The sequence below is a fragment of the Meles meles genome, chromosome 7, assembly GCF_922984935.1.
Source record: "Meles meles chromosome 7, mMelMel3.1 paternal haplotype, whole genome shotgun sequence".
Taxonomy (NCBI): Eukaryota; Metazoa; Chordata; class Mammalia; order Carnivora; family Mustelidae; genus Meles; species Meles meles.
In genome coordinates, this window is record NC_060072.1 from 101688082 (window position 1) to 101716032 (window position 27951).

General features: G+C 33.5%; 1 protein-coding gene and 1 pseudogene across 4 annotated transcripts in view; both read left to right on the top strand.

The window, feature by feature from the left end:
- The window catches only part of USP15 (ubiquitin specific peptidase 15), a 118210-nt gene that overhangs the window by 37876 nt on the left and 52383 nt on the right, over window positions 1-27951 (top strand). For all 4 annotated transcript variants that reach the window (XM_046012260.1, XM_046012261.1, XM_046012262.1 and 1 more), the window contains exons 4-6: window positions 4043-4169; window positions 10071-10216; window positions 15085-15146. In XM_046012260.1, coding sequence (XP_045868216.1) covers window positions 4043-4169; window positions 10071-10216; window positions 15085-15146 — 335 coding nt within the window. The remainder of the gene's footprint in view (window positions 1-4042; window positions 4170-10070; window positions 10217-15084; window positions 15147-27951) is intronic.
- On the top strand, window positions 17562-19323 carry LOC123945898 (annotated as a pseudogene).

Genomic DNA, 27951 nt, shown 5'->3' on the forward strand with positions numbered 1-27951 from the left:
CTGCCACATGATTGAGCTTGGAAGCAGATTTGAACAACATGATTAAGGAGCATGACCTAACTGACATGCGTTGCACTTAGTAAATGCAGAATACAAATTCTTCTTTAGTGAAATTTTTACGAAAATTGACCATTTGCTGGGCCCTCAAGCAAATTCCACTATATTTCTAATGATAGAAATTATTCAGTGTATTTTCTGTCCCCAGTGGAATTTAGAAGTCATTAACAAAAAGGTAACTAGATTGTCTCCTAGCTATCTAGAAGTGGAATAATATTATTCCAAAGTAATCCTTAGGTCAAAGAAGAAATACAAAGTAAAATTAAACATTTTTAACTGAATGATAATAACAGAAGAATGTGAAAGAATGACTAAAGCCACTCTTAAAAGGAGTGTAATAGCTTAAATGCATATATTAGAAAAGAAAGTCAAAATCTATTTTCTCAAGAAGTGGAGTGAAGAAAAGGAAATTAAGCTAATCAAGAAATAATAAAAATAGACATTAATAAAATAGAAAAAAATCTATATTAAGTGAACAAAGTTGATTCAAAAGACAGTGAAGTTAAACAAGTAAAATAACCGTGAGTCCTGGCAAGACTGATCAAAAATAAAATAAGGCCCGGGGCTGGGGGACAGGGGTCATCAAATTTTTTCTGTAAAGGGCCAGATAGTGAATATTTATGAGCCAGGATAGTCTCTGTTATCTGTTCATCTCTGCTGTTTGGGTGCAGCCATAAATGATAAATAAATGAATGGGCTTGACTCTGTTCTAGTAAAATGTTATTTACAAAAATAATACAAGTCAAATGTAGCCTGTGGGTCGTAGTTGGCCCATCCCTGATCTTGGCCCTGGTTAGTTAATGCCTGCCTACATCACAAATAATATTATTTGTATCTTATTTAGAATATATCTCACCATCAATGAAGTAGTCTTTATAAAAATTATAAGAATAAAAAGATAGATGGTGAACTTTTCAGTTAAATTATATTTTGGAGATTTATCAGTCAGTTGTGCTGCATGGGCTTTATTTGGATCCTGATTCAATAAAAATGAGATGGGGACAATTTGAATATTGACTGGATATTTGATGTTAAGGAATTAGTTTTAATTTTGTTAGGTGTGATGTGGTATTGTGGTTTCTGAGTCCTTGTTTTTGAAGAAATATATCCTGAAATATTTGTGGATGAAATACTACATGTAGAATTTATTTATACTTCTCTACGTGTCTATTTTTTACCACTGGTAAGCATAGTACTCAGTAAGCACTACAAAAATGAATGTTGCTAACTCCTCAAAAATTGTAAATGTGTCCCATTAGGCCATGTCATCAAACCGTTCTAGAGTACCAGATTTCTTTAGAAATAACTTTGTTTCCAAAGGGGGAGAAGTAAGCACTTGGAATTAAGTAAAGTTTCTATGTAACTTTCATATGTCAATTTATTTTGTTTTATTTTTAAGGATTTTATTTACTTATTTGACAGAGACACAGCTAGAGAGGGAACACAAGCAGGGGGAGAGGGAGAAGCAGGCTTCCTGCCGAGCAGGGAGCCCGATGCAGGGCTCAATCCCAGGGCCCTGGGATCACGACCTGAGCCGAAGGCAGATGCTTAATTGAGTGAGCCACCCAGGTGCCCCTCATATGACAATTTAAAGAGTATGTGAAATTTATCAATATATTTCATAACTTTCTACAAAATGCTAATATTCACAGCAAAATGAACAAACAAATTGTATTTATTTTAATTCAGTGTAAACTTACTAATTTAGTAAAGAGGTTTTACCTTCATTGTGGCTGTTAGTTTATGGGACTATTTTTATTTAGCCATAAGCTTTACATTTTGGAGGAAGCCAAATTTCATCGTATGCTTGCTCTTTGTTTATAATAATATATCAATTCACTTAGAAAAAAATAGTTTGGCAGTCACCTCTAATTCTGAAACATAACTATTATTTCTGAATATTCATGTTCCAGTCTTACTTCAAGTGTGTATTTTAGTGGTCATAATAATTAGGTAAGTATAACTTTGTACTTTGTTCTAATTTTATAATCTCGTTTCTTACTATTACATAGTCTTTGTAGCCATTATTTTAAATTATAATTTTTAGTGCATTTTTAATAAGGTAGTCGACTTTATATAAACAAATATAAAGAAGATATTATATAAATAATCTACATACAAACATAATAACACTAATACATAAATGTGCTAGTTATTTTTCTCTACTGTGGAACTACTGTATTCAAGCTTTAATTATTCATATAGTATGGTTCTTTCAAATACAAATAGGGAGGACAAACTCATATTTCCTTTAAAAAAACAGCTTTTTAATACACTGCTTTTGGAAGTAGTAAAAATGTCTTTATGAACATAGTAGTATTTTGAGTACTGATGATGAGGGTCTTAACAATATAAGATATTGTTGGAGAGAAGAAGAAAAATGGTGAGAAAAACCCTGAAACCCAATAAAGTGGATTTTGAAATAATCTTGGTGTTTTGTTTTCATTGTTTATAATTACTAACAGCTAAATCACTAGATTCTTTCCAGGAAAATATCTGTTGGTGTTATGAAAATTAATCCTCCTTTTTTAAAAGCTATGCTTATGTAGAAAAATTTATCTCAATGTAAATAATAATGAGGGATTTTCTTTTTTGTTATTTTATCCTGTTTTATTATGCCATTACCTGCTCTGTTGATCATTCTATTTTTCCTCCTAAAAATGAGGCCTGTGGGCACCTCAGTTTTAGCAACTTACCAATGATTAGTATTAATATATTTTAGGATTCTTACTCAGATATTGAGTCCCAGAGCAAAAATTTCTGATTGGTAGGAATATTTGATTTCTGGTTTTTCTACTTAAATATAGCTACACATAATCCTGTAAAATTAAATGATATGGTATCTTTTACTACATTCTTAACCTCAAAAATAAATAAGCATAAGAGATTTAAAACAAATTTCATTAGTTAAGAGATAATTTATATATTAGTTTGTAAAAGTAATTAAGATCTAGAGAGGTACAGGCTCTTGCCTGTTTTAGAAATGTGAATATAACAAGTGTAATTAAGAGATTATAAATAACAAAGTATTATAAAAATTAGTGTTGGATTGGACATTAAATATTGGCTAAACCGCATTTGAAGTTTTTGAGCTAAAACAATTTCCCTGCAAGTTAAAGACAAATTTGTAAGGCCTTTGCTGAACTGATGCTAAGCTTGTGAGTTACAGCAGTTACTTGGAGCCTCCCTTTAGCCCTATTTGTCTAATGTATCACGTATCAAGCTGATTACTATTTTCAGAAACAGAATTCATGGCAGAAATTCTACAGTTAACCTTTAGAAGATCAAAAGGAAATATACTTACTTAAAAGGTGACCCTAATATATACATATTTTCTGTTTTCCTGCTTTGTTGCTTGCATGTTTAGCAGCTTTTTTTTTTTCCATTCGTTGCATAGAATTACTAAGAGCATATTTAAAGGTCAAAGAAAGTCATCTTACGTTGGAGAACTAACATATCACTTACAGGCCATTGCTGAATATTTTGGCCGCAGTAATTTGGAGTTCTTTTAAAAGATTATTTTAACATACAGAGTGATTTAACATACAGAGTTAGCTGTTGCTAACTGAAATTTTATAAAATTTATCATTTTTAAAGGTTTTCTGCTTGAGATCAAGTAATAAAAGCTAGCAGTAGGTCTGGATCATTAATCAGAGCTGTATTTACATTGGGAGTAAACTTTCTCATTATAAATACTGAATGTATTCATTATTTATAGTATACTAAAATATCTTCATAGATGGGTAGAATGCCTTTCCAAACTATCTGTTAATGTTTAATATGATTGTTCATGTTCTCTTAAATATTCCAAATATGTTTCTGGCTTTTTCAACTATCCAGTATCTCTTACTTCATATTGACAGTTTTTAATAGTTATTTTTTTGGAGATCTGCAGTTTCTAAAACCTCTTTAGAGAAATATATTGCTATTAGAGACAGTGAAAAATATTGAGCTATAGCTAACACTGATTTGTTTTGGTTTTTAGGTGGTTGAACAGGGTATGTTTGTAAAGCACTGCAAAGTAGAAGTATATCTCACAGAATTGAAGCTCTGTGAAAATGGAAACATGAACAATGTTGTAACTCGAAGATTTAGCAAAGCTGACACAATAGGTAATACAAGATCCTGTCTCTTTGTTGAACCACTGCTATCAGAAATTTAATTGTTATTCTGTTTCTTATATTCTACTAGGATGATAACCTTTTTAATGGTTTATACTTAAAACGTTATGATTTCCAACCTTGATGTAATATATCTTAGCCTAAAGTTGAGTTATTTATCATGTCTAGATCTACTATACATTATTAGGTGAGTTTATTATTTGTGCCATTTTTTTTTTAAAAATCAAATAATTATTGTTTTAATTGAGCATTTGAAAAAATACATATGTTTGTAACCTGAGTATAAAGTAGAACTGTAAGTAAAAATAAAAACTTGATTAAATAAACAGTTTTCAGGTAATATAATATAGATATCAATACTAATAATAATAATGTTTCCCTTAGCATGGAAAATGACAAACTTTTTATTTTCTTTTTTCCTATTTATTCTCTGGACTCGAAATGCAAACTAAGTAGCTCCTTAGTTAAGGCAGTAGGCTTAGCATTTTTATGACAAATTGATTTTTTTCTTTTTTAACAATGAGTAGATACAAATACAACTGTACCTAACTCCCACTGTATATTTATATATCTACATATACCTATATACTTATGTATCTGCACATATAAGTGCATATTAAAATGTGGGGTTTTTGTTGTATTTGTTGTATTTAAAAGCCACATTTTAATTTAAGATCAAGAATATGTTGAATGAGATGTTTTTTAAATAAATGATCATGGATTTAATAACAATTACAGTATTTTTTGATAAATCATAGCTCAAATTATGAAAGTTACTTATTTTCAAATAAAGGTATTGCAGAATAAGACTAGTGGTAATAACATTGATGTTGTTGGAAAATGTAAACAGACAGTAGAGACATAGCAGTTAATGCAGAACTTCTCAGCAAGAAAAAGATTAGCAAATTTATATATAGCTTTCTTTGTTTAAACTAATTGTTAAGTATATTTTGGTTAAAAGTAAATAACAATATTTACTTTTGACTTTCACAAATATATTTGACTATCACCACTTAACCCATTTCACAGCAGAAATACCTATAAACCTGTATTTTTCATGAAATAACATTATCATTCTTCAATACAGTGCTTGGTTGATCCTCATGTTTTTGCCAAATGGAATATTTTATATGAATTTCTCTTTTCCCCCTCTTTATTTACCTAGAACACTTATAAGTTTGCAGTGCAGTTTAGTATATTCATCTTTCTAAAATGAAAGCTTAAAATACTAAGAATTCCATGTATAAATGTCATTTTATTATCCTAATATATATAATTACTTAATTTTTGAATTTCTAGGTTTGTGGAACATATTCAGGAAAATAAAACACTTCTTCATACTAAAAACTGAAAGTTTTCAATACGTATAAAACTTCACTAATCATGTTATTAAAGTATGCACAATAAGAATCATCTATCCAACAAGGGTAATCTGTTAAAATTAAATAAAAAAACTAATGTCTGAAATGTTCAGCTATTTAGAATATAAATGAGAAGCTACTTCTTAAAGCGCTTCATACAGATAATGTTTTCTAGTTATTTTAAAAGTTACTTCCTTTTCTCCTTAGCTAATTTCTGTAGAAAAATTATATAAATATGAGATAATCAGAAATCTTATTTTAGAACATTATTTCACTGAATAATATTTTTAACTCATTATATGAAGATTAGCTGGTTTAATTTCTGAATTAATTTAATTTAATTAATTCAATTATTTGTTTATTATTAAATTATTAAATTTATTATTAAATTTAATTCAATTTAATTTAATTTCTGAATTAATTTAATTTCAGTACAAGCCCTATGGCATTCTCATATTAAGTACTAGGTAAGAATTTGTCAAGGAGATAGGTAATTTATAAAGAATCTCTGCTTCAAAAAGTTTATAATTCGCATAGATTTTAATCAACAGTTAAATTAACTAGTATTTTTAAAAGCTACATACATTGAATATATGCCTTAAAATTGTGAATTAATGGATTTTTATACAGCTAAAATTTCTTACTGAATTAGAGCAATGTTTGTCAAGACTTTGGGTGGCCATTACATATTTTGGGAGTAAAAAAGAATGGAATGAAAAATATCAAAATAGAAAATAGCAACACATATGTGTATTTTGGGCCATAGTTTCTTACTGTAGGTCTTAGTTTTTAAAAGTCTGACTATATTAGAGCAAGTTTGCTTTCTAAGCAAAAGGTTTTGCAAAAATTAAAATTAAACTGGGAATTTTAGAGACTTCATGATTACAGTTATTATAGTATTTAGCTATTGTGGAATACTTCCTATGTTTTTGGCACTTCTTAGGAAGTTTCTTATTTAAACCTCAACAATACTGTATCCTCATTGGTTAGGGGATGAAGTCGAGGCTTAGGAAGGTTAAATAATTTACTTAGGTTCACCCTGGTTCTACGTGAGAGTCCATATTTAAACTCCACACAGTCTCATCTCTTGGTTGCTGCCTTATACAATCAGTGCAAAAGTTAATTGGGCTGATTTTGTTTTTCTGAAGGAAGTGAGTGTTGAAATAATAAAAAATTGGGATAATAACAAAGTAAGTATGGGATGTATATTTTTCCCTTGTGATCTCATCGTGATTAAAAATGATCCAAATACTTAATGTACATAAAACATAGATATGTTATAAAAATGGAATTAAGAAATAGAAGCACCTGTTTTCTGTTTTTGCCAAATTAATAAAATGTCTCATTTTCAGCTAATACTATTACACTGAGTTATGATATAGTTGCCATAGGCAGGATCTAAATAAATTACCTCATTCGGAGCCGAAGTATCTTGGCTTTGAGTATTTTTCTCCTTAAGTTGACATATTTGTTTTTTTTTTTTCTTAAGGTAGGACGTGTAGAGAAGTGAATTAAATTGACATATTTGAGTATAGAACACGTTCCAATAAGAAATAATAAAATTTGGGTTTTAAAAAATTTTTTCTTTAAGGATATACTGAAAAAATAATTTTTGTTATAAAATTACTAGAAAATGCTTTGTGCTTATATAAAATTTATTAATAAAATTGCTTAACCTTATTATTAAATATTCTTACTAGAAATTTTATTATAATTTTATTTTATTATATGAATTAATATTTTCCTACCTCTATAAGCTTTTCATTAACTGCCTAATACAGTTGGACTCATATATGGAAAAATCTACACACACTCTCAATACTTTGACATTCTCAACTCAAGTGTTCTTAATCTGTATCCAACTTTAGGCATCAGTTTCCCAGCTATACCCTAGCCTGTCATTATCTATAACTGCACCTGGCAGATCTCAGTTTGATCATCCTGCTTTCTGCCTACCATTGACTCTGCTTCCATTCTCTCTTGACCCTGCTACATCAGACATTCAAACCTACCACTCCCTTGGCACTGTGTCTGTGATGGTCTGTAATTACTTCCATGTTGATAAATCTAATGGTAATTTTAGTCTTCCATTTTCTTAACCTGCCAGCAAAAATTATACTTACTCACTTTTCCATCTAGAAATAACTTCTTTTTATGTGGCCTCCACAGCACAAGTTTTCACTGCCTGCATCTTCTCAGAAAATCTGAAAACATCCTCTTCATATTCCGGATCTCAAAACATCAGGGTGTTGCCATGCTTAGTCCTTTAATGTCCTCTTTTGTTTGATGGTTTCCTTCCATGCCCTAGCTTTTTACTTTCTGCATACTGGTATCTTTTGTATTTGTATCTCCTGACCAGAACTCTCCCTTAATTCCAGTTCAGTCAATCCATAGCTTTACTTCCCTTTGGTAGGAATCTCAAGATGTAACATGTATGCAACTGAAGTCTGTCCTTCCTCATCTGAGTGTTCACCACTTGTATTCTTTCAATTGCTCAGGCTAAAAACCTGGATATCATTCAGATTCTCTTTTGTTTCTCACCCTGCGTGTTATCTAGCAGCATATCTTCTTAGCAGTTCTTCAAAATTTGTTCTCAGTCTGACCACTTAACATTGCTTCTCCTTTAGTTTTGATTGCTGCATAGTCTAGACTCCTACACCTGACATCTTGCAGTTTTTCCGCTAGCAGCAGAAGTGAACTTTTACAGCGTCAGATCATGCCACTTCTGTGTTCAAAACTCAGTTGCTTCTCCTCTTACTCAGATAAAATAGAATACTTTAATAACTTACAAGATTCTAGACGAAAGTCTCGTTTCCACCTTGCTCATTTCTCTTCAGCCACATTGGTGCACCATGCTGTTCTAAAACATGCCAGATACATTCCCACCTCAGAGCCTTTTGCACTCCTTTCTTCTGCTTGTAATATTTTTCCCCAGTATGAAGTAGCCTATAAAACTCAATGAAGAGGAAATTCCTATATGTGTCTGTATATATTGTATTATATATGTAAATATTTGTGTATATTAATAGACAAGATATTTTTTCTGAAAGAAATATCAAAATGTTAACAGTGGCTCTCTCTATAGACATTTTATTTGTATTTCCTGAATTTTTGCAGTGAGCAGGAATTATTTATGCAATCAGGAAAAAGTACTCATTTTTATTAGACTAAAATGAGCACCTTTCCTCAGCTTCTTCCTCTAGCCTCCTTCCTGCATAATGTTCTGTTGCTTGATCTGTGTGCTGGTTATATGGGTGTGTTCACTTTGGAAATTTATCATTATATACTAATGACCTATGCATTTTTCTGCATACATTTACACTTCAATAAAAAGAGCAAAAAAAAAAAATGCACCAAAATAGAAAGCCGTATATTTTATGTAATTATTTAAATATTCTGGCTAATTTGCTCTTGAGTTTTCAGATACACTGTAAGATTTCCTATTTATGTATTTAATGCCTTAATCAAAATCTCATTGACTATGACTATTAAAGAACTTCAGCTACTAAGTAGAACATAAATTTTATTATCAGACTAAATTTAATGATACAGGGTTTAATGATGTTGGATTCTTCAGAGAACATATATTACTAGGTTTAGTATTTTAATTTTTCTTTCCAAACTAACCAGGTATTCTAAAATGTAGAAGTATTTTATATTTCTTTGTATGTTATTAGGTATTTTACTATTTTCTTGAGTCTAAAGTAGGCAAGTTATTGACCAGAATTCAGTAGGTTTAAGAGTATTTTCTAATATCTCTTTCTCATGTTTAAAGATTTTAAAGATTCATTTAACTATGTGGCACTGAAATGTAATTGCATCTCTGCTCTCAAACATGTGTGTACTCCTGTATCTTATTTTATAGCAAGTTAACCTGCTGCAGTTTAAAAAGGCTTTTTCCACTCACATAAATGACTTAGAAATAAGGAAAATACATGGTTTTCCTGTGAAACCAAATTTTTACCAATACAGACATCCCTTCAAAGAAGCACTTTCCTTTGTGTCCATATATCCTGTTTAATTTTAGTTAGCTATTGAAACTGTAAATAATATTCAGTGTAATATAAATTATCCTAAAATTGGTTATATTACAGTTAAAAATAGTTTCTGTCTATAGCATGTCTGACATACTTTTTCTAAATGCAGCATATCATCAGAAAATATATTGAATTTATAGTGTATAAAAAGTTAAAGGTCATCCTATATAATATAAATTATACTGTAGTATTACATGATTGAACTCCTCCCTCTACTCCCCTCTCCTGTAGTATTATGTGATTGAACTCTTCTCCTTACGAGATCTTAATTTCCCCCAAGTAGTTATCTGTCAGTTATAATTACCATTTTGTTCCTAAAAAGCATACCAGGTATCTTTATTGTTCTTTATATATGTCCTACATATTTGTTCATCTATTCTTGCTATTATATCAGTATTTTAAATTTAGGACTTTTATGCTGGTGAGCATTTAGCTATGTATGGTATATTTTAAAATATTTATTATATTTATGTATCTTTCCTCCTTAAATCTAGATACAATTGAAAAGGAAATAAGAAAAATCTTCAATATTCCAGATGAAAAGGAGACCAGATTGTGGAACAAATACATGAGTAATACATTTGAACCACTGAATAAACCAGATAGCACCATTCAGGATGCTGGTTTATACCAAGGACAGGTATTGTTTAGCAATACTATTTATTTTAAGCATACTATACATGAAGCTTTTTGAAGTCACAAACTTTATGACTATCTTGACAATCTATAATGGGTTCTACTGTCTCTAGCTTTGTCTTTTTTTTTCCCCTTAAGATTTTATTTACTTGACAGAGTTACAGCAAGAGAGGGAACACAAGCAAGGGGAGTGGGAGAGAGAGAAGCAGGCTCCCCACTGAGCAAGGATGCTGAGGTGGGGCTCCATCCCAAGACCCTGGGATCATGACCTGGGCCTGAAGGCAGATGCTTAACTACTAAGCCACCTAGGCACCCTGGCTTTGTCTTCTTTCTAACTCATCTCTTCCCTGTTCTGCTGATCACTAGCATAACTTGCTTTCCTCCTTGAGCTTGAGAATAACCTACTTTTTAAAAAGAAATTATTTTCCATCAATTAAACAGGTAATATAATAAGATGGGTCAGCAAACTTTCTGTAAGGAATCAAATAGTATTTTTGGCTCTGTAGCCTATATCATCTCTGTTACAACTACAATTCTTCCATTGCAGTAACACAAAAGTAGTCCCAGACGATATGTAAACAACAAGCTTCATTTACAAAAGCAGTCAGTGAGCTAAGTGAACTCTAGTTTGCCAGCCCTTGGTAAGGTGTCAACCCCAATTTGGTGTTTCTTTATAATATAATCCAAAGAAGTGGATGTGTTAAGAAATGAAGACATTTAGACATAATCAGCAAGTTCTACTGATTCTATCCTCTAAATATTTTTTTTAATTAATCTCTCTATTCCATTGTCAGCCCTTTCAGTAGTGTCTTAACAGGTCCCTCTGTGTCTAGTCTTCTGTTTGTCCATCCTCAGTCTTCCATATTTCTATTAGAACACTTTCTAAAATGTAAAACTCGGGGGCACCTGGGTGGCTCAGTGGGTTAAGCCGCTGCCTTCGGCTCAGGTCATGATCTCGGAGTCCTGGGATCGAGTCCCGCATCGGGCTCTCTGCTCAGCAGGGAGCCTGCTTCCCTCTCTCTCTCTCTCTCTCTCTCTGCCTGCCTCTCTATCTACTTGTGATCTCTCTCTGTCAAATAAATAAAATCTTAAAAAAAAATAAAATAAAATGTAAAACTCAGTGTTTCCTTATTATAAACCTTTCCTGGTTCCCTAACAATTGTAGAATAAAGTCTAGGCACCTTACAGCATGCAAGTCAAGGTTTGACTTTTTGGCTAGTTTTCCAGCATCTTTAGATTATCCCTGCCTCGTGATTTATACTCTAACAATAACAAACTGAACTGCTTGTAGTTCCCTAAGCATACTATGCTATTCCCAACTCCTGTGCTTTCATCTGTGTTACTCCATCTGCCTGTTGTACCCTCTTCCCAATGCCTGCATCAATCCAGCAAAAAGTCCCTTTAAACATCAAAATATTCAAATTAACCATTCCATCCTATCATGTAGTCTAATCAGAACAGACTGTTCATTCTTCAGATTGCAGCTCAAATATCACATCATCTCTTCAGCCTTTCCTGATCTGTTTTTCTCAATATCTCTTTGAGGTATAGGAGTTTTCTACTTTGTGGAAAAAATTACTCCTTTCACTTCATATGATTTATGTATATGTCTTTTGTGTCATTCATTATGTACTTTATTTATATGTTAAGCTTCTCCACTAGACTTTGAGTTCCTTATTTTAGTTGGACTTTGTGTCTATTTATTTTTGTTTTTATTTTTAGTACTCGACACAGAACCTGGTCCTCTGATAAACGGAGATTTTTATTTTGCTTAGTTTTATTAAAAATAATTATTGACAAGAGCGCCTAGGTAGCTCAGTTAAGCGTCTGACTTCAGTTCAGATCATGATCTCAGGGTCCTGTATCAAGCCCTGCATCTGGCTCCCTGCTCAGTGGGGAGTCTGCTTGTCCTTCCTCTGTTCCTTCCCCTGTCTCTTTCTATCTCACTCTCTCAAATAAAATATTTTAAAAAATTATTATTGACACAGTATTATGATATAAAGTTTTTTTTTAAAAAAATTGAGAACAACTGAGGAAATTGATTTTTAGTAAATGCCTACCATATGTCATGTATTGTATGATGCTATAAAAACAGTGATTTTCAATGAATCATGGAACACTACATCAAAAACTTACGATGTACTCTATGGTGACTAACAACATAATAAATAAAATTAAAACAGTGATTTTTGGACTTTAGCTGTTGTAGTCTTAAATGAAATCTTATAAAAAGTAATATGTATTATAATCAAAATTTGAATTAACCTGATTAAAGCTGGAGTAAGGAAGTTGGAACTCTCATGGTTAGTCAACACTCCCCTCCTTAGCCAGCCAATTCCCTCTTTCACTCCTTAGTTACCATCTGTAGGTCTTGAGATAGTTCCAGGAGTACAATTTGGAATACATAGAACCATTTCTTTATAAAACTTTTCAGTGATTGAGCCTAAGTAATGGTTTTTATTCTGTCTTGTGCATTAGAAAGCTGAGGCTTAGAGAATTTAAGTAATTTGATGTTCTTGATGGGAATGCATTTATTGGGGCACCTGGGTGGCTCAGTCAATTAAGCTTCTGCCTTTGGCTCAGGTCATGGTCTCAGGGACCTGGAATCAGGCCCTGCTGATCAGGGAGCCTGCTTCCTCTTTTCCCTCTCCCTGCCTCTCTACCTATTTGTGATCTCTCTCTCTCTCTCTCTCTGTGTCAAATAAATAAAATCTTTTTAAAAAATGGAATGCATTTATCACATTGCAGGTGACAGTAAATTATTTTAATAAGAAGATTAAATTTCCTTGGGACGCCTAGGTAGTTCAGTGGGTTAAACCTCTGCCTTAGGCTCAGGTCATGATCTCAGGGTCTCAGGGTCCTAGGATCGAGCAAGCCTGCTTCTCCCTCTCTCTCTGCCTGCCTTTCTGTCTACTTGTGAAATGTTTGATCCTTTGAAATAAGAATGTTTCAAAGAACAGGCCTTAAATTTTTGAGATTTTGCAAGTTATTTTCTGACTGATGATAAATGAACTAAACATTATCCTAGACTTTTTTTTTAGATGTATTTATTTAATTTAGAGGGGGAGGGGCAGAGGGAGAGAGAGAGAGAATCTCCCCAGACTCCCTTCTGAGCACGAAGCCTGCTGGGGCTTAATCTCAGAACCCTGAGATCATGACCTGAGCTGCAATCAAGGGTCAGTCACTTAGCCAACTGAGTCACCCAGGTCCCTTGTCCTGGACTTTTAAAAATTTTTACTGAAATCGAAAGTAAAATGAAACATCAGAAAGTAAAACAAAGATAATTATTGAAGAGTTTCCTTCCCAAAATGGTGGTCTTTATCTCTTTCTCTGCCCTTAATTTAATTTAATTTTGAAATCTTTCTAAAAAATTCTCATCTTGAAAGTTTTAACCATGAGCAAAACTTTATTCAGAAAATAAGATATTTGAATAAAGGAGTGAATATTAACATTTCTGATGGCCTTCAACATTAATATCTGTGATTGTAAAAGCATTTTAATTGCACGTTCTATTAGGAATTAAATTGTTATGGTTCAACTTTATATATTTATATGATTCTTCAGTTTTAGGACCTTCCATTAGAAAGCAAACCATAAATAATGATATTAATGCATAACTTTGAAATTTTTTTTGTAGCTAAAGTGTTTCATTTTATAACTGATTTGTCTTCTAAATGATATGAAGTTTATATATATGCACACATATATGTAATATATGTAGTATATATATATACTTCATACATATATACACACAAATTTGTAATGGTTTAAATGTAGTTCAAGGCATGTTTTCTCTCTCTATATATATTTAGTTCATGTGCAGATGTCTTAATAAGTTGCAGTAGTGGAAAACTCTTCAGCAGTTAAAAATCATTTACTAAATTCAGTTTTATAAATCTATAAAAATATATAAATATATGACTATATCAGAATGATAAAGAAAATTGAGGAGAATCATTAATTGTATGTGATAGGTAAGAAGAGGAATATGATCAGGGAGGGACTAGGGTAGTAAGTACACAGTGTTCTTATTTTTTATATGCTGTACACTTCATACATGTTCTTTGAATGTAGGAGATACTTATTTGTTTTTCCTTTTTAAATTCAGTTAATTAACATATAATGTATTATTTGTTTCAGGGGTACAGGTCTTGTGATCCATCAGTCCTGTGTAATGCCCAGGGCTCATTACAACACATATCCTCCCCAATGTCCATCACCCAGTTACTCCATACCGTCACCCCCTACCCTCCAGCAACCCTCAGTTTGTTTCCTATAATTAAGAGTCTCTTGTGATTTGTCTCCCTCTCTGGCAACTTAATATTTTAATTAGCATACTCTTTCAACAACCTGGTTCTGTGAATTTTTCTTTTGATTAGTTTGGTGTATGTGTTCTGGAAACAGGCTTATATTTTGCATGATTAGGATCCAAATGCCAACTTATAAATGGCCTGAAACAGTCCACAAAAGTATTTTACCAAGAGTATGTAGAGTAGGTTACAAAATTGAAACTTTAAGAAAAAGAGTGGAAAGTGAGTATCTAGGTAATAATACTTAGCTAAGATTATACATCAGTATTTTTAACAGCTGTGACCGTTTATTGGGCATCTGGGGTTTTTTGCATGGTGCTGTGTTATAGTCTGCAAGTGGAAAAGAAGTAGAAAACATACTCCCTAAACTCAAGGAATTTATATTCTCTTTATATTGCCCAGCTTTGGAATCAAAATGCAAATACTTCTTCCCCTTGTCTACTCTGTCCTTGAAATAATTCCAGATTTGCTTTAGTTTCTTAGTGTAGCCAGCTAATCTTCTAAAGCTATTTTAACTTCGGAGTTAAGGAAAAAACACTCTTCTATTGTGTCATATTTACAGGTGTTAGTGATAGAACAGAAAAATGAAGATGGAACATGGCCAAGGGGTCCTTCTGCTCCTAAGTAAGTGCTCCCACTTTTTATGGCTGATTGCATGTTTTGAAGCCTTTAATTTCAGATAACAAAATCCAGAAAGATAGATACCTAATTGTATGTTGCAAGTATATATACCTGCTTTATATATTAATATTTTATTCTCAGTATAGAAGTTATCTAAATTTGCATTTAAATTAAAAGTCTTCCAATTCAAATCTCTTTTAGAATAAGGAACAGTGTACATATGTTGTAAATATGATGTTGCATTGTCTAATATGTCAAATCACTATTAAACATTTTACTTACTATTTTTCAAGCTTTTTGTGTTTTTTAAAGTATCTGTTAAAGAATACTCTATCAAAATGAATCTGATATGAAAGCAATATTTTTATTTATTTAAATGTTTTAGAGTATAAAAGCACAAGTAGATATAGAGGAGGATAAGAATGGCTTTTGATGGTAAATGAGGAATGAAAGAATTAGAAATCTTTTAACTTTTTTTTTTAATATGGTAAGAACCATATTGAGATCTTGAGAGCTTGAGATCTACCCTCTTAAATTTTGAAGTGCACCATACAGTATTGTTAACTGTAGGCACATTGTTGTACAATAGATCTCTAGAATCTAACCATCTTCTATATCTGAAACTTAATTCCTGTTGCTTAGTAATTTCCCATTTCTCCCTTCCCCTAGCCCCTGGCAGCCATCATTGTGGTCTCTGTTTCTATGACTGTTTGACTAGTTTAGATATCTTATATATCTAAATCATACAGTTTTTGTCTTTCTATGATTGGCTTACTTTACCTAATGTAATGTCCCCCAGGTTCATCCTTGTTATCACATATGGCAAGATCTCCTTCCTTAAAAAAGACAACGTTCTTTAAAAAAAAAAAAAAATAGTCTGAATAATTCTTTGCTGCATGTATATACATTTTCTTTATCCATTCATCCATCAGTAGACATTTAGATTATTTTCCTATCTTGGCTATAATAAATTGTGCTGCAGTGAACATGGGCGTGTAGGTATCTCTTTGAGATGATTTCATTTCCTTTGGATATATACCCAGAAGTGAGATTTCTGGATTGTATGGTACTTCTATTTTTAATTTTTTGAGGAACCTTCATACTGTTTTCCATAGCAGCCACCTCATTATACATTTCTACCAACAGTGTACAAGTGTTTCTCCCCATCTTTGTGAGCTCTTGTTATCTTTTGTTCTTTTGATAATAGCCAGCCTAACGGGTATGAGGTGATATCTCATTGTATATTGATTTGCATTTCCCCAGTGATACTGACGTTGAGCATCTGTGCCTGTTGGACCATTGGTATGCCTTCTTTTTGCAAAATGTTTATTCAAGTCTTAGGCCCACTATTTAATCTGGTTATTTGGGTTTTTTGCCACTGAATTGTAGGAATTCATTATATATTTTGGATATTAACCTCTTACCAAACACATAGTTTAAAGATTTAAAAATAAGACGTGAATCTATAAAACTCCCAGAAGACATCTGAGTGGAAAAGCATCATCGTATCTTTCCAGGCAATGATTTCTTGACCAGGACACCAAAGCATAAGTAATGAAAGCAATAATAGACATATGGTACTACATCAAAAAAAGTTTATTATGTACAGTAAGGGAAACAACAGAGTGAAAACCGCATACAGAATGGGAGAAAATATTTTTAATGTTCTTTGGAATTATCAGATCTACTCTCCATTATCAAAAATACTGAGTGCTAGTTGTATTTCAATTTCAGACTTTCAAACCTTTGAAAAGTAATATGGTGCATATGCCACCTATTATTTTCATATACCTATGGATCTAGGGAGACTCTCTTAATCTCACACATTAATATTCAGCAAATACTCACCCTGAGTAGGATAAAGGACTATAAATAGTTTCATATCAGTTTAGGCTAGATTGCCCTCAAGTGAATTATAAAATGATTTTTAAATTTTCAGAGTTTTTGGAATTTCAGATTTTCTGATAAGGGATTGTAAAGCTATATTTTGAAATCCTTAAAATAATGATTCTTTAATAAATTAAAAGTAATTTATTGATTGCTAACCTAGCAAATAAAAGAAAAATGATCTTTAAAAATGAAATGCATGGGGATGCCTCGGTGGCTCAGTGGGTTGAAGCCTCTGCCCTCGGCTCGGGTCATGATCTCAGGGTCCTGGGATCGAGCCCTGCATCGGGCTTTCTGCTCAGCAGGGACCCTACTTCTCCCTCTCTCTCTGCCTGCTGCTCTGCCTACTTATGATCTCTGTCAGATAAATAAATAAAATTCTTAGAAAAAAAAATGAGGGGCGCCTGGGTGGCTCAGTAGGTTAAAAGCCTCTGCCTTCGGCTCAGGTCATAATCTCAGGGTCCTGGGATTGAGCCCCACATTGGGCTCTCTGCTCAGCAGGGAGCCTGCTTCTTCCCTCTCTCTCTGCCTGCCTCTCTGCCTACTTGTGATATCTCTCTCTATCAAATAAATAAATAAAATATATTTTTTTAAAAAATGAAATGCGTGGCTGCGGTGAGCCAGCTTTGGGTGCTCTGCACACCAGGTCTCCTTCTCTTCCTGTTCTTGTTAGCTATGGCAGCCATGAAGACCCTGAACCCCAAGGCCAAGGTGGCCCAAACCCAGGCAGCACTGGCAGCTAATCAGTGCGGCCCAGGAACTACAGAACATCCTGAGGTCAAACTTGGGGCCTAAGAGCACTGTGAAGATAGCTGCCTGTTTCTGATGCTGAAGACATCAAACTTACTGAAGATTGCAATGTGCTCTTACTGAAGATAGCAATGCACTGCTCCATGAAATGCAAATTCAACACCCAGCAGCCTCCTTAATAGCAAAAGTGGCAACAGCCTAGGATGACATAACTGGTGATGATACCACTTCCAATGTCTTAATCACTGGAGACCTACTGAAACAGGCAGATCTCTACATTTGTGAAGATCTTCATCCCAGAACAATAACAGAAGGATTTGAAGCTGCAAAGGAAAAGGCAGTTCAGTTTTTGGAACAAGTCAAAATAAGTGAAGAGAAGGACAGAGAAACACAAATGTGACCATGGCCACACTTAAAATGTCTGCTTCCTAAAGTACATGCTAAACTTGCTGATGTCTTAGCAGAGGCTGTAGTGAACTCTATTTTGGGCATTAAAAAACAAGGTGAACCTATTGACCTTTTCATGGTTGAGAACATGGAAATGAAACAAATCTGAAGCTGATACAAGCTTAATCAGAAGTCTTGTTTTGGACCTTGGGGTGCGCATCCTGATGTGAAAAAAACAAATAGAAGATGCGCACATCCTTACATGCAGTGTGTCATTAGAATATGAAAAAACAAGTGAATTTTGACTTTTTTTTTTACAAGAGTTCAGAAGGAGAGAAACTTATAAAAGGTGAAAGAAAATTCATTGAAGATAGAGTTTAAAAATAATAGAACTGAAAAAGTCTGTTGATTCAAATAAAGCATTCAAGAGGGAATTGACCCCTTTTTAGATGCTTTTGTGTAGAGCTGAAAGGAGAAATGTAGAAAGGCTGACTCTTGCTTGTGGTGGAGTAGCTCTAAATTCTTTTGATAATCTAAATCCTGATTGTTTTGGACATGGAGGACTTGTCTGTGAGTATACATTGGCAGAAGAGAAATTTACCTTTACTAAATTTTATTGAATCAGTCTATTATATTATTGGTCAAAGGACCAAATAAACAGACACTCACTCAAAGACTCAATAAGGGATGGTTTGAGAGCTGTTAAAAATGCTATTGATGGGGCGCCTGGGTGGCTCAGTGGGTTAAAATGCTATTGATGATTGATGATGGCTGTGTAGTTCTAGGTGCTGGAGCAATGGAGGTGGCAATAACAGAAGGCTTGATTAAATATAAGCCCAGTATAAAGGGCAGGGCCCAACTTGGAGTTCAAGCGTTTGCTGATAAATTGTTCATTATTTATTCCCAAGGTTCTTGCTCAGAACTCTGGTTTTGACCTTCAGGAAACACTAAAGTTCAAGCAGAACATTCAAAATCAGGTCAGCTTGTGCGTGTGGACTTGAACACGGTTGAGCCAATGGTAGCAGGCAACGTAGGCATATGGGATAACTGTTGTGTAAAGAATACCTTTACACATTCCTGCAATGTGATTGCCACCAACATTCTCCTGGTTGATGAGATCACAAGAGCTGGAATATCTTTGAAAAGGTTGAATTGAAGCTTCCCTTGTATCATCTGAATCATGAAGATTCTGCAGAGTGATCCTAAGAATAGCTCTGAAATTTTTGTCCAAGCTTGCAGTGATTTTCAAAAGCATTTTCTTTTCCCATATGAAAAAAAGAGAGAACACTGACACCCATATTCTGACATTCTGAAATTATAATTACATTATTTTTTTAAATTATACTGCAGTGTACACATTAAGTAACAGGATGTTTTGCTTTAGCTTCAGTGTTATAAAAGTACCAAGTTAGATAAATATATGTTACCTACCTTGTTATTAAATGTTCCTTGATATACAAAACAACACCAACAAACCTACAGTTCACCTTTAATGAGTGGCTCTCTGTGTTTTTTTATCTTAGGTGAGGTTTTTTCATTTAAATTTTTTATGAGACTGTATTAAGTATATTAATTACATTTTATTATTATTCCACTTAGAATAAGAGTAGAACTTAGTTTAAATATTGAAAGCACATGGTTAGAATCATGTAAATTTCTTGATTGATGAAGTTCTAGAAGTTAGAAATGTTTTCTTTGTGAATATTTTTGGTCTTTAGATCAGAACAACTGTTGTTTTTTCCTAGCTTATCTTTAGATTGTTACATACTTATTATAGCTTTAAATAATTTTTGAAAATTCAAAATTGCGTGTGCCCTGAAAAGTACCTTGAGTTCTAAGGATTTAGAGATCTTTTCTACTTAAAGTGATTGATTTTTCACTCGAAAGATAAAACATTACATATTTTCTTTTGTCTTCTTCACTTTCTGCTAGCACAATACCATTTTTACTTACTTAAAGAACTGTGGCACTTGCTTCTATAAGAGAAAACACAGATTCTTATATAATACCTCACATCATACACATGCAGTAAATGTTGTTGAAAGTACTGCTAAAAATGTGCTGAAGTAGTTAAGAGCTCCAGTCTTCACTGAATCACCCAGAGTAATAGGAAACCCAAATTTCAAAGCATGAAAAGTTAAGTATCTACTTAATATAAAATGTGCCCAAACCATGTAATAGAATGTCATAAATTGTCCAATGATAGTGTATTAGAATACAAAAAAATTTTGAATTAGCACCAGTGTATGAAAAGACTCTCTGAAAACTTAGAGTAAAAGGAAATTCTCAATAAAGTCTTTATACCCGAAGTCTGTAGCACACATTATATTGAGAAAATAGGATTGGAAGTTAAAAAAAGAAAAAATACACTACTTGCATATAATACAGTCATCTGCTTAAAATCCAAAACCCATCTAAAACTAAAACCAAGAAAATCCAAGATTCTCTAAGACTAAATTTATAAAAATTAGGGGTGCCTGGGTGGCTTAGTTGGTTAAGCATCTGCTCTCAGCTCAGGTCATGATCCCAGGGTCCCAGGATCCAGCCCCATATCTAGCTCCCTGTTCAGTGGGGAATCTGCTTCTCCTTCTGCCCCTCCCTGACTCATCCATGCTCTTTTGCTTTCTCTCAAATAAATAAAATCTTTAAAAATTTTTATATAAATTGATATGTTTTTATACCTAAAGGTCAGCAGCCTTTTTAATAAAGAACCAGGTAATATTTTCAGCTTGTGGGCCATGTGGCACCTGACTCAACTGTAACTCTACCAATATAGCTGCTTTCAGTCTATGACATTATGTCACCAAATGGGTGTGGTTGTGTTCCAGTAAAACTTTATTTATAAAAAAATGAGGCAAACTGGAATTAGCTTGTGAGCCATATTCTGACCCCTCCTATATACCATTAGTAACCTACTTAGAAATTAACCTGATTAGGAATGTATAAAATCGGCATGGGAAATAACTAACTTTATTAAAAGACAAAAGATTATCATGTACTATATGCCTTAACCTGGTGATGCCTATTTCTCTAAATCTAACATGTCACTGTCTCCTATTAAAAATTCTATCCTGGGCATGTCTGGGTAGCTCAGGTCATGATCCCAGGATCTTGGAATCGGCCTGCATGGGGTTCACTGCTCAGTGGGGAGCCTGCTTCTCCCTCTCCCTCTGCTGTTGCCCCTGCTTAAACTCTGTCTCTGTCAAATAATTATAATCTTTAAAAAAAAAAAAATTCTATCTTGACTTTTTTTCTTTTTTTTTTTTTTTTTGAGAAACTTTACAAATTCATTCTAAAATTAACATTTACCAGGAAAGGTCCAGGATTAGCTAAGTCACTTTTAATAAAGAAGAGGAAGCAAGAACTGGACTATTAGATCGTGAGGATTACTACAAAGTTGTAATAATGAAACAGTATGATGCTAGCAAAAGAAAGACAAATACACTGGAATAAGTTAATGAGCTCAAAAATACCTCATGTATATATGAGAACTTGATTAAGTGGCACCACTAGGCAGTGAAAAACAGATTGCTTAAAGCAGACAGGTGTTAGATTTTATTAGGAGAAATAGCTATTTGTAGGAAAAAACAGAATCACCACTTTACATGTGATACACTCAAAAATATATAAAATTCTGGGGCACCTGGGTGGCTTATTCTTTTTTTTAAGATTTTATTTATTTATTTATTTATTTATTTGACAGAGAGAGCGAGAGAGAGAGAAACAGTGATAGAGGAAACACAAGCAGGAGGAATGGGAAAGGGAGAAGCAGGCTTCCAGCGGAGCAGGGAGCCCAATGTGCGACTCCATCCCAGGACCCTGAGATCATGACCTGAGCCAAAGGCAGATGCTTAATGACTGAGCCACCCACGCGCCCCCTGGGTGGCACATTCTGTTGAGCATCCACATCTTGGTTTCAGCTCAGGTCCTGACCTTAGAGGATCAGCCCTGCATTGGGCTGCTCACTAAGCAGGGACTCTGCTTAAGGATTCTCTACCTCTGCCCCTCCCCAGCTCACACAGGACAGCTTGCACCCTCTCTCTAAAACAAATAAGTATATCTTTAAAAAAGAAAGAAAGAAACATAAAACTTTAAACCCCATAAGAAATTTCAGAGAACATCTATGTTTTAGGGACAGAGAACATAATGTGAAAATTAGTGGATTTGATTACATCAAAATTAAGTATTTCTGGTATAGGAACCATACATGAAGTGAATGGTCAGATGTCAGTTTTTTAATATCTAAAACCTACATGACAATAATATCTATAATGTAGAAAGAACTGCTGTACATTAGCAGAAAAACAAAGCAGAAATCTTTTTAAAAAAAAAAATAAGTGAAAGGGGGCACCTGGGTGACTCAGTCCATTGAGTCCAACTCCTGGTTTTGTCTCAGGTCATGATCTCAGAGTGGTGAAATTGAGCCCAGTGTGGGGCTCCATTCTGGGCATGGATCCCTCTTAAAAATCTTTCTCTCCATCTTCTCTGCCCCTCCATCCCAAAAAAGGAAAGAGAAGAATGAATGGTGGTATGCTGTAGAACACCAGTGCATCAGGTAGAAGTAACAATGGTGAGATCTTTAAAAATGGAAAAAGTTAAAATACACAGTTGAGGGGTGCCTGGGTGGCTCAGTGGGTTGGGCCTCTGCCTTCGGCTCAGGTCATGATCCCAGCGTTCTGGGATCGAGCCCCGCATCGGGCTCTCTGCTCAGTGAGGAGCCTGCTTCCCTCTCTCTGCCTGCCTCTCTGCCTACTTGTGATCTGTCTCTCTCTCAAATAAATAAATAAAACCTTTTAAAAAAAACACACAGTTGAGAGAAAAGAAAAAAACAAAATGAGATTTTAATTCAGTACTGTTTAGGTAAATTTAAAACAGAACACATTACATGAAAATATATTTAAGAACATAAAGAAAACACAGTACAAGAAAATAGGAATACAGATTAGAAAAGTTTAAGGAATTATCACTTATTTATATGTTTGTAAGTAAAGTAAGGATGCACATTCTTTTTTTCTGAATGAATGCCAGCTTAAAAAAGTAGAATTCTGTGTATTTATTGAATTCACGTTATAAGCACTTGTAACTTAAGACAAGTTCAACTCCCTCACAGGGCTTATAATCTCAGGCCCTCAAGAAGGAAATTTCAAGGTACTAATATATAGAACATTCTGTTTTATGAACTCAAAATTGCTGTCAGGATATAACCCCTGGTCCTCAACATAGTATAAAGATGCTAGTTCTAATAAACATCACTAACCTGGGATTTGTCCAGTGCTTATATTGCTTACTACATAACTACATATCAAAAGTTGAGGGAAAACATTACAAGTTGTAATATGGTGATAAAAGGAAAAATCACCTGTTGACTTTGTTAAAAATGGTTTCTTTCGTAGGCCCCATCACCAGAATTTCTGATTTGGTAGCAGTGGGTGGAGTGGAGCTCCTGAATTAATGGTTCTATTAAGTTCCCAGGTGATTCTAAAGCTTTTGATGTTAGGATCACATTTTGAGAAATTTTGTGGGTAATATTTCTTAATATTTACTGTGTGGACCACTGTAGTATGAACAGAATATAAAGATAAACCTTTGTGTTGGGTCCAGGTGCATTTTTAGCTGCTGCTTATGAACAAGAAAATACTGATATGATAGGTATATATTTCCTGAAACAGAAGAATTTCCTGGGCCCATTTTTATCAGAATGGAGATCATATATTCTTAGCTAAAGCTGAATTTTTGTGCTACTTGATTGAGAAGGAATGCTAAATATCAAATGTTAAGGGTAAAATATAATTTTGTTTGAAACATGTTATCCTATAGTTACAAAAATGCATATATCTCAACAACCCATAATCTGTATTTAGAAATCTGAAGCTACCTAAAAAATACTCGAGAGTTTTCTGTCTAGATTTTTCTGCTAGATACCAAGATGTGATTTGAAATATACATCTTTTTATTCATGTTATGTTTTTAAAATACTCAAGTGCTTAGTTTTTTCAGAACTTGCATTTCTTATCTTGTTTTTCTGATTTCTTGAACACTCAAAACATAGTGTTTTGCAGTGATATCTTTTAAAAAGTTTTATCACAAGGTTTTCTGTTTTGTTAAATTTGACCATTTATTTTCCAAAGATGTTGGCATCAAGTACATAGTGTGATTATTCAGTGGGAGATATCTGGCTGGTTAAATCTTGTATTTCTAAAAAAATATTTTAATAATTGTAAAAGCACAGGGATTCCTAAAGAGAGGAGAAACCTAACCTGTAGATTATACCTCTTATTTTCCAGAGTTTGTTGAATGTTAACACTTTATTCCTTAGCCATAGCTTCTGAGACACAACTCTATTAAATTTTGACTAAGTTGTGGGGCGCATGGGTGGCTCAGTGGGTTAAGCCTCTGCCTTCAGCTCAGGTCATGATCTCAGGGTCCTGGGATCGAGTCCCGCATCAGGCTCTCTGCTCGGCAGGGAGCCTGCTTCCTCCTCTCTCTCTCTGCCTGCCTCTCTGCCTACTTGTAATTTCTCTCTGTCAAATAAATAAATAAAATCCTTAAAAAAAAAATTTTTTTTACTAAGTTGTACAATTAATTTTTTTCTCTATGGTTGTATTTAGGTATCGTTACTTTATTTTTTTAAAGATTTTTTTATTTATTTATTTGATAGAGAGAGATTACAAGTACTCATAGAAGCAGGCAGAGAGAGAGAGGAGGGGGAAACAGGTTGCCTGCTGAGCAGAAAGCCCGATGTGGAGCTCGATCCCAGTACCCTGGGATCACGACCTGAGCCGAAGGCAGAGGCTTTAACCCACTAAGCCACCCAGGTACCCCTAGGTATAGTTATTTTAAAGAATGGCTTTGATATTATTAATATTAAAGAAAAAATCTAAATTACTCTTGTGAGAATAGCACAAGAAATGGATATAATTCAGATATTTTCATTAGTTGTTCAAAAATACTGACCAAAGACATGTGATTAAGTATCTGGTGAATAAAAGTTAAAGGTCATTGATGATTGTGAAAAGGCAGTTTTCATGGGCTAGAAAACATCCAGAGAAGAATCTAAAATTAACCACATAAGGCGTGAGAGACCAAAAATAATCAAATGGAAAACTAGCTAGTAGTTCTTACTCATACATTGTCTCTTTGCCATCTGTGTCATTCCGATTAACAAAATTCCAAATTGGTGACCAAAACACCAAGTATAAACTAAATCTGGTACCTTATTAGTTTTTATTACAGCACTGTGTCCCTGAGTGCTCTGCTTGGCAAGAGGGAGCACTTATAAATAAAACTATTGCATATTTCTTTTTGCTCAAGATAAATAATAAAAGCATGTGGGTGACTCTGCAATATTCTGTTTTTGTTTTTTATACCATCTGTTTCAATTCTGTATTTGCTTAAATACATTCAGAAAAACCTAATGTATACTTCTTTCAAATTTTCTTGAGTGATTAAACCCAGTTTGCATATGTAATTAGAAGGTTAACTGTATAAATGGATTTAGAAATGGTGCATAGAGCTATTTGGTTGAAAATTCCTAAATTACATACTAGGAAACTCTTACTAAAGTATTGGTTTCATTTTAACAAATTGTACCGAGTTTAAATTTAACAATTGTACAATTTAACGAATTGTACTGAGGCTTTTTAAGTATTTATAGGCTAATAGTTTCTGCTTATTTGAAACTGTAGATTTGGTTATTGCAGGTTTTTTGGGGTACTAAACAAGCTATATTTATCATAGTTCACAGAAAATGTGTTACCAGTTTTAATCTTGTTCAAAGATGAAATTGGGGATTGAGTGATTTGAGTTTGTGGGAGTTGAGAGAGGGCTCATAAACCAGCTTATGATTCCTTGTAATTCATTTATATTCATGTATTTTAAATTAATAATATGTCTTCAATTTAAAATGCAACCTTATGAACCATAAATCTAAGGTAATATTCCCCAAAATCTATAATTTGTTATAATTTTTAAAGACATTATAAATTTTCTTTCATACTCTATGTCACTTTATCTTGTTCTTATTTTTCTCCTTAAGAAAAAGATGTAGAATGTCTGAGACTCTAAGTTAAGGTAATGGAACAGCCAAACAAAACTGCCTAGGATATAATTGAAGATAGGGAACCAAAGTTTGGAGAGTAATAACTGCAGATGTGGAGTTATATTCCTAGAAATGAGAAATTTAAACATATATGAATTATCTAATCAAAAATGTAAAAAACTTAATATACCATAAGAGTGTCCTGAAGTAATGACATAAAACAAAAAGATCAAAGAGAAAGAATACTCCCGAACATTCAGGAAAACTTGGAACCCATTATGTAGGAGAGGTCAAGGGAAGAAGCTTTTAGAAGAAAGGGAATGGTCAGCATTGCTAAAATGATCCAGAGACTAGTGGGAGAAGAGAAAGCTTCTTGTATTGGGAATTGTATTGGGGACTTGTATTGGGAATGAGAAATAGATTATAGGAAAAGAGGAATTGAATAATCAGAAAATGGAACAAGTGGTACAGATCACTTATCTTGAAATGTAGTGAAAGAAGGAAGATAAGTACCCAGAAGGGCGTACTTGTTTGGAAAGGCAGGATTCCTAGAGAGGGGGAGAAACTGCTTTATATATAAATTTTTTTGTTGTTATTTGAATGTATACCTCCTTTCCTAGCTATTTGTCACCTAAAGATAGGCATCATAATAATGTCAGAAGGAAGTTCCTGTGTGCTGCCATTTACCAAATAAACTGCTTTTTTTCTGGTTATTTTGACTATCCAAACTCCAAATCATTTTTGGAAAGGCTTGCACATCAGCACACTCCCTGTGATTTGAGGTTTCTCTTTTTAATATTCATTAAGATCCTGAGTCTTTATGCACACTCCTTTGAATGCTGAAAATGCACATGGATCAAATAAATCTTTTCTTCATCTCAACAGTGTACCAATTTCCTGTTGTGGAAAGATAATATATAATCTAGTACCTGTACCATGTCTCCCAAGTTTTGTCAAACAGAGCATGGTCACAGTTGAGTTCAGTAACTAGTGTTAGATTTGATATTTAAAAGCTATATCCAGATTTAACAGAAGTTAGGAAATTAAGACAGCATATTTCATGCATAAATATAATTTAAGTTTACAGTTCTTATGTAGATGCTTGATAAGCATAGGTACTGACAAATAATTATTGGATATTTTGTTGTTGTTTTTCCCTGGTTTGATCCAAAAAGGATTTGAGCAATTTGTAGAAATACATATGAGTCAAGGTTAACGATATGAATAGATAACAGAAATCCCTCAAATGTAAAATAAACTTAGTCACTGTAGGGTGAAACCGGAGAAGTTAGCTGGCAGGAGCAGGTAAGGGCTTTTCAAGTTATCAAAATTGATCTGCAAATGTGTGGACTTGTTTTGGGTCCTGATTCAAATCAACTGACTGGGGAGAAAAGATACTTTGAGACAGTTGGGGGGAAAAGTGAACGTTTTATAAACAGAGTATTCAATTGGGACTGACAGTGGTATCAAAAAGGATCTGTTACCTGTTACGGATATATATTGTAATTTTTTTGTTTGTTTCAAGTTTTATTTAAATTCCAGTTATAAAGTGTAATACTAGGTTCAGGAATAGAATTCAGAGATTAATCACTTAGATATATAACACCCAATGTTCATCACAACAAGTGTGCTGCTTAATACCCATCACCCATTTAGCCCATCCCACCACCCACCTTCCCTCCAGCGATTCTATTCTCTATAGTTGTCTGTTTTATGGTTTGCCTCTTTTTTTTCCCCTATGTTCAT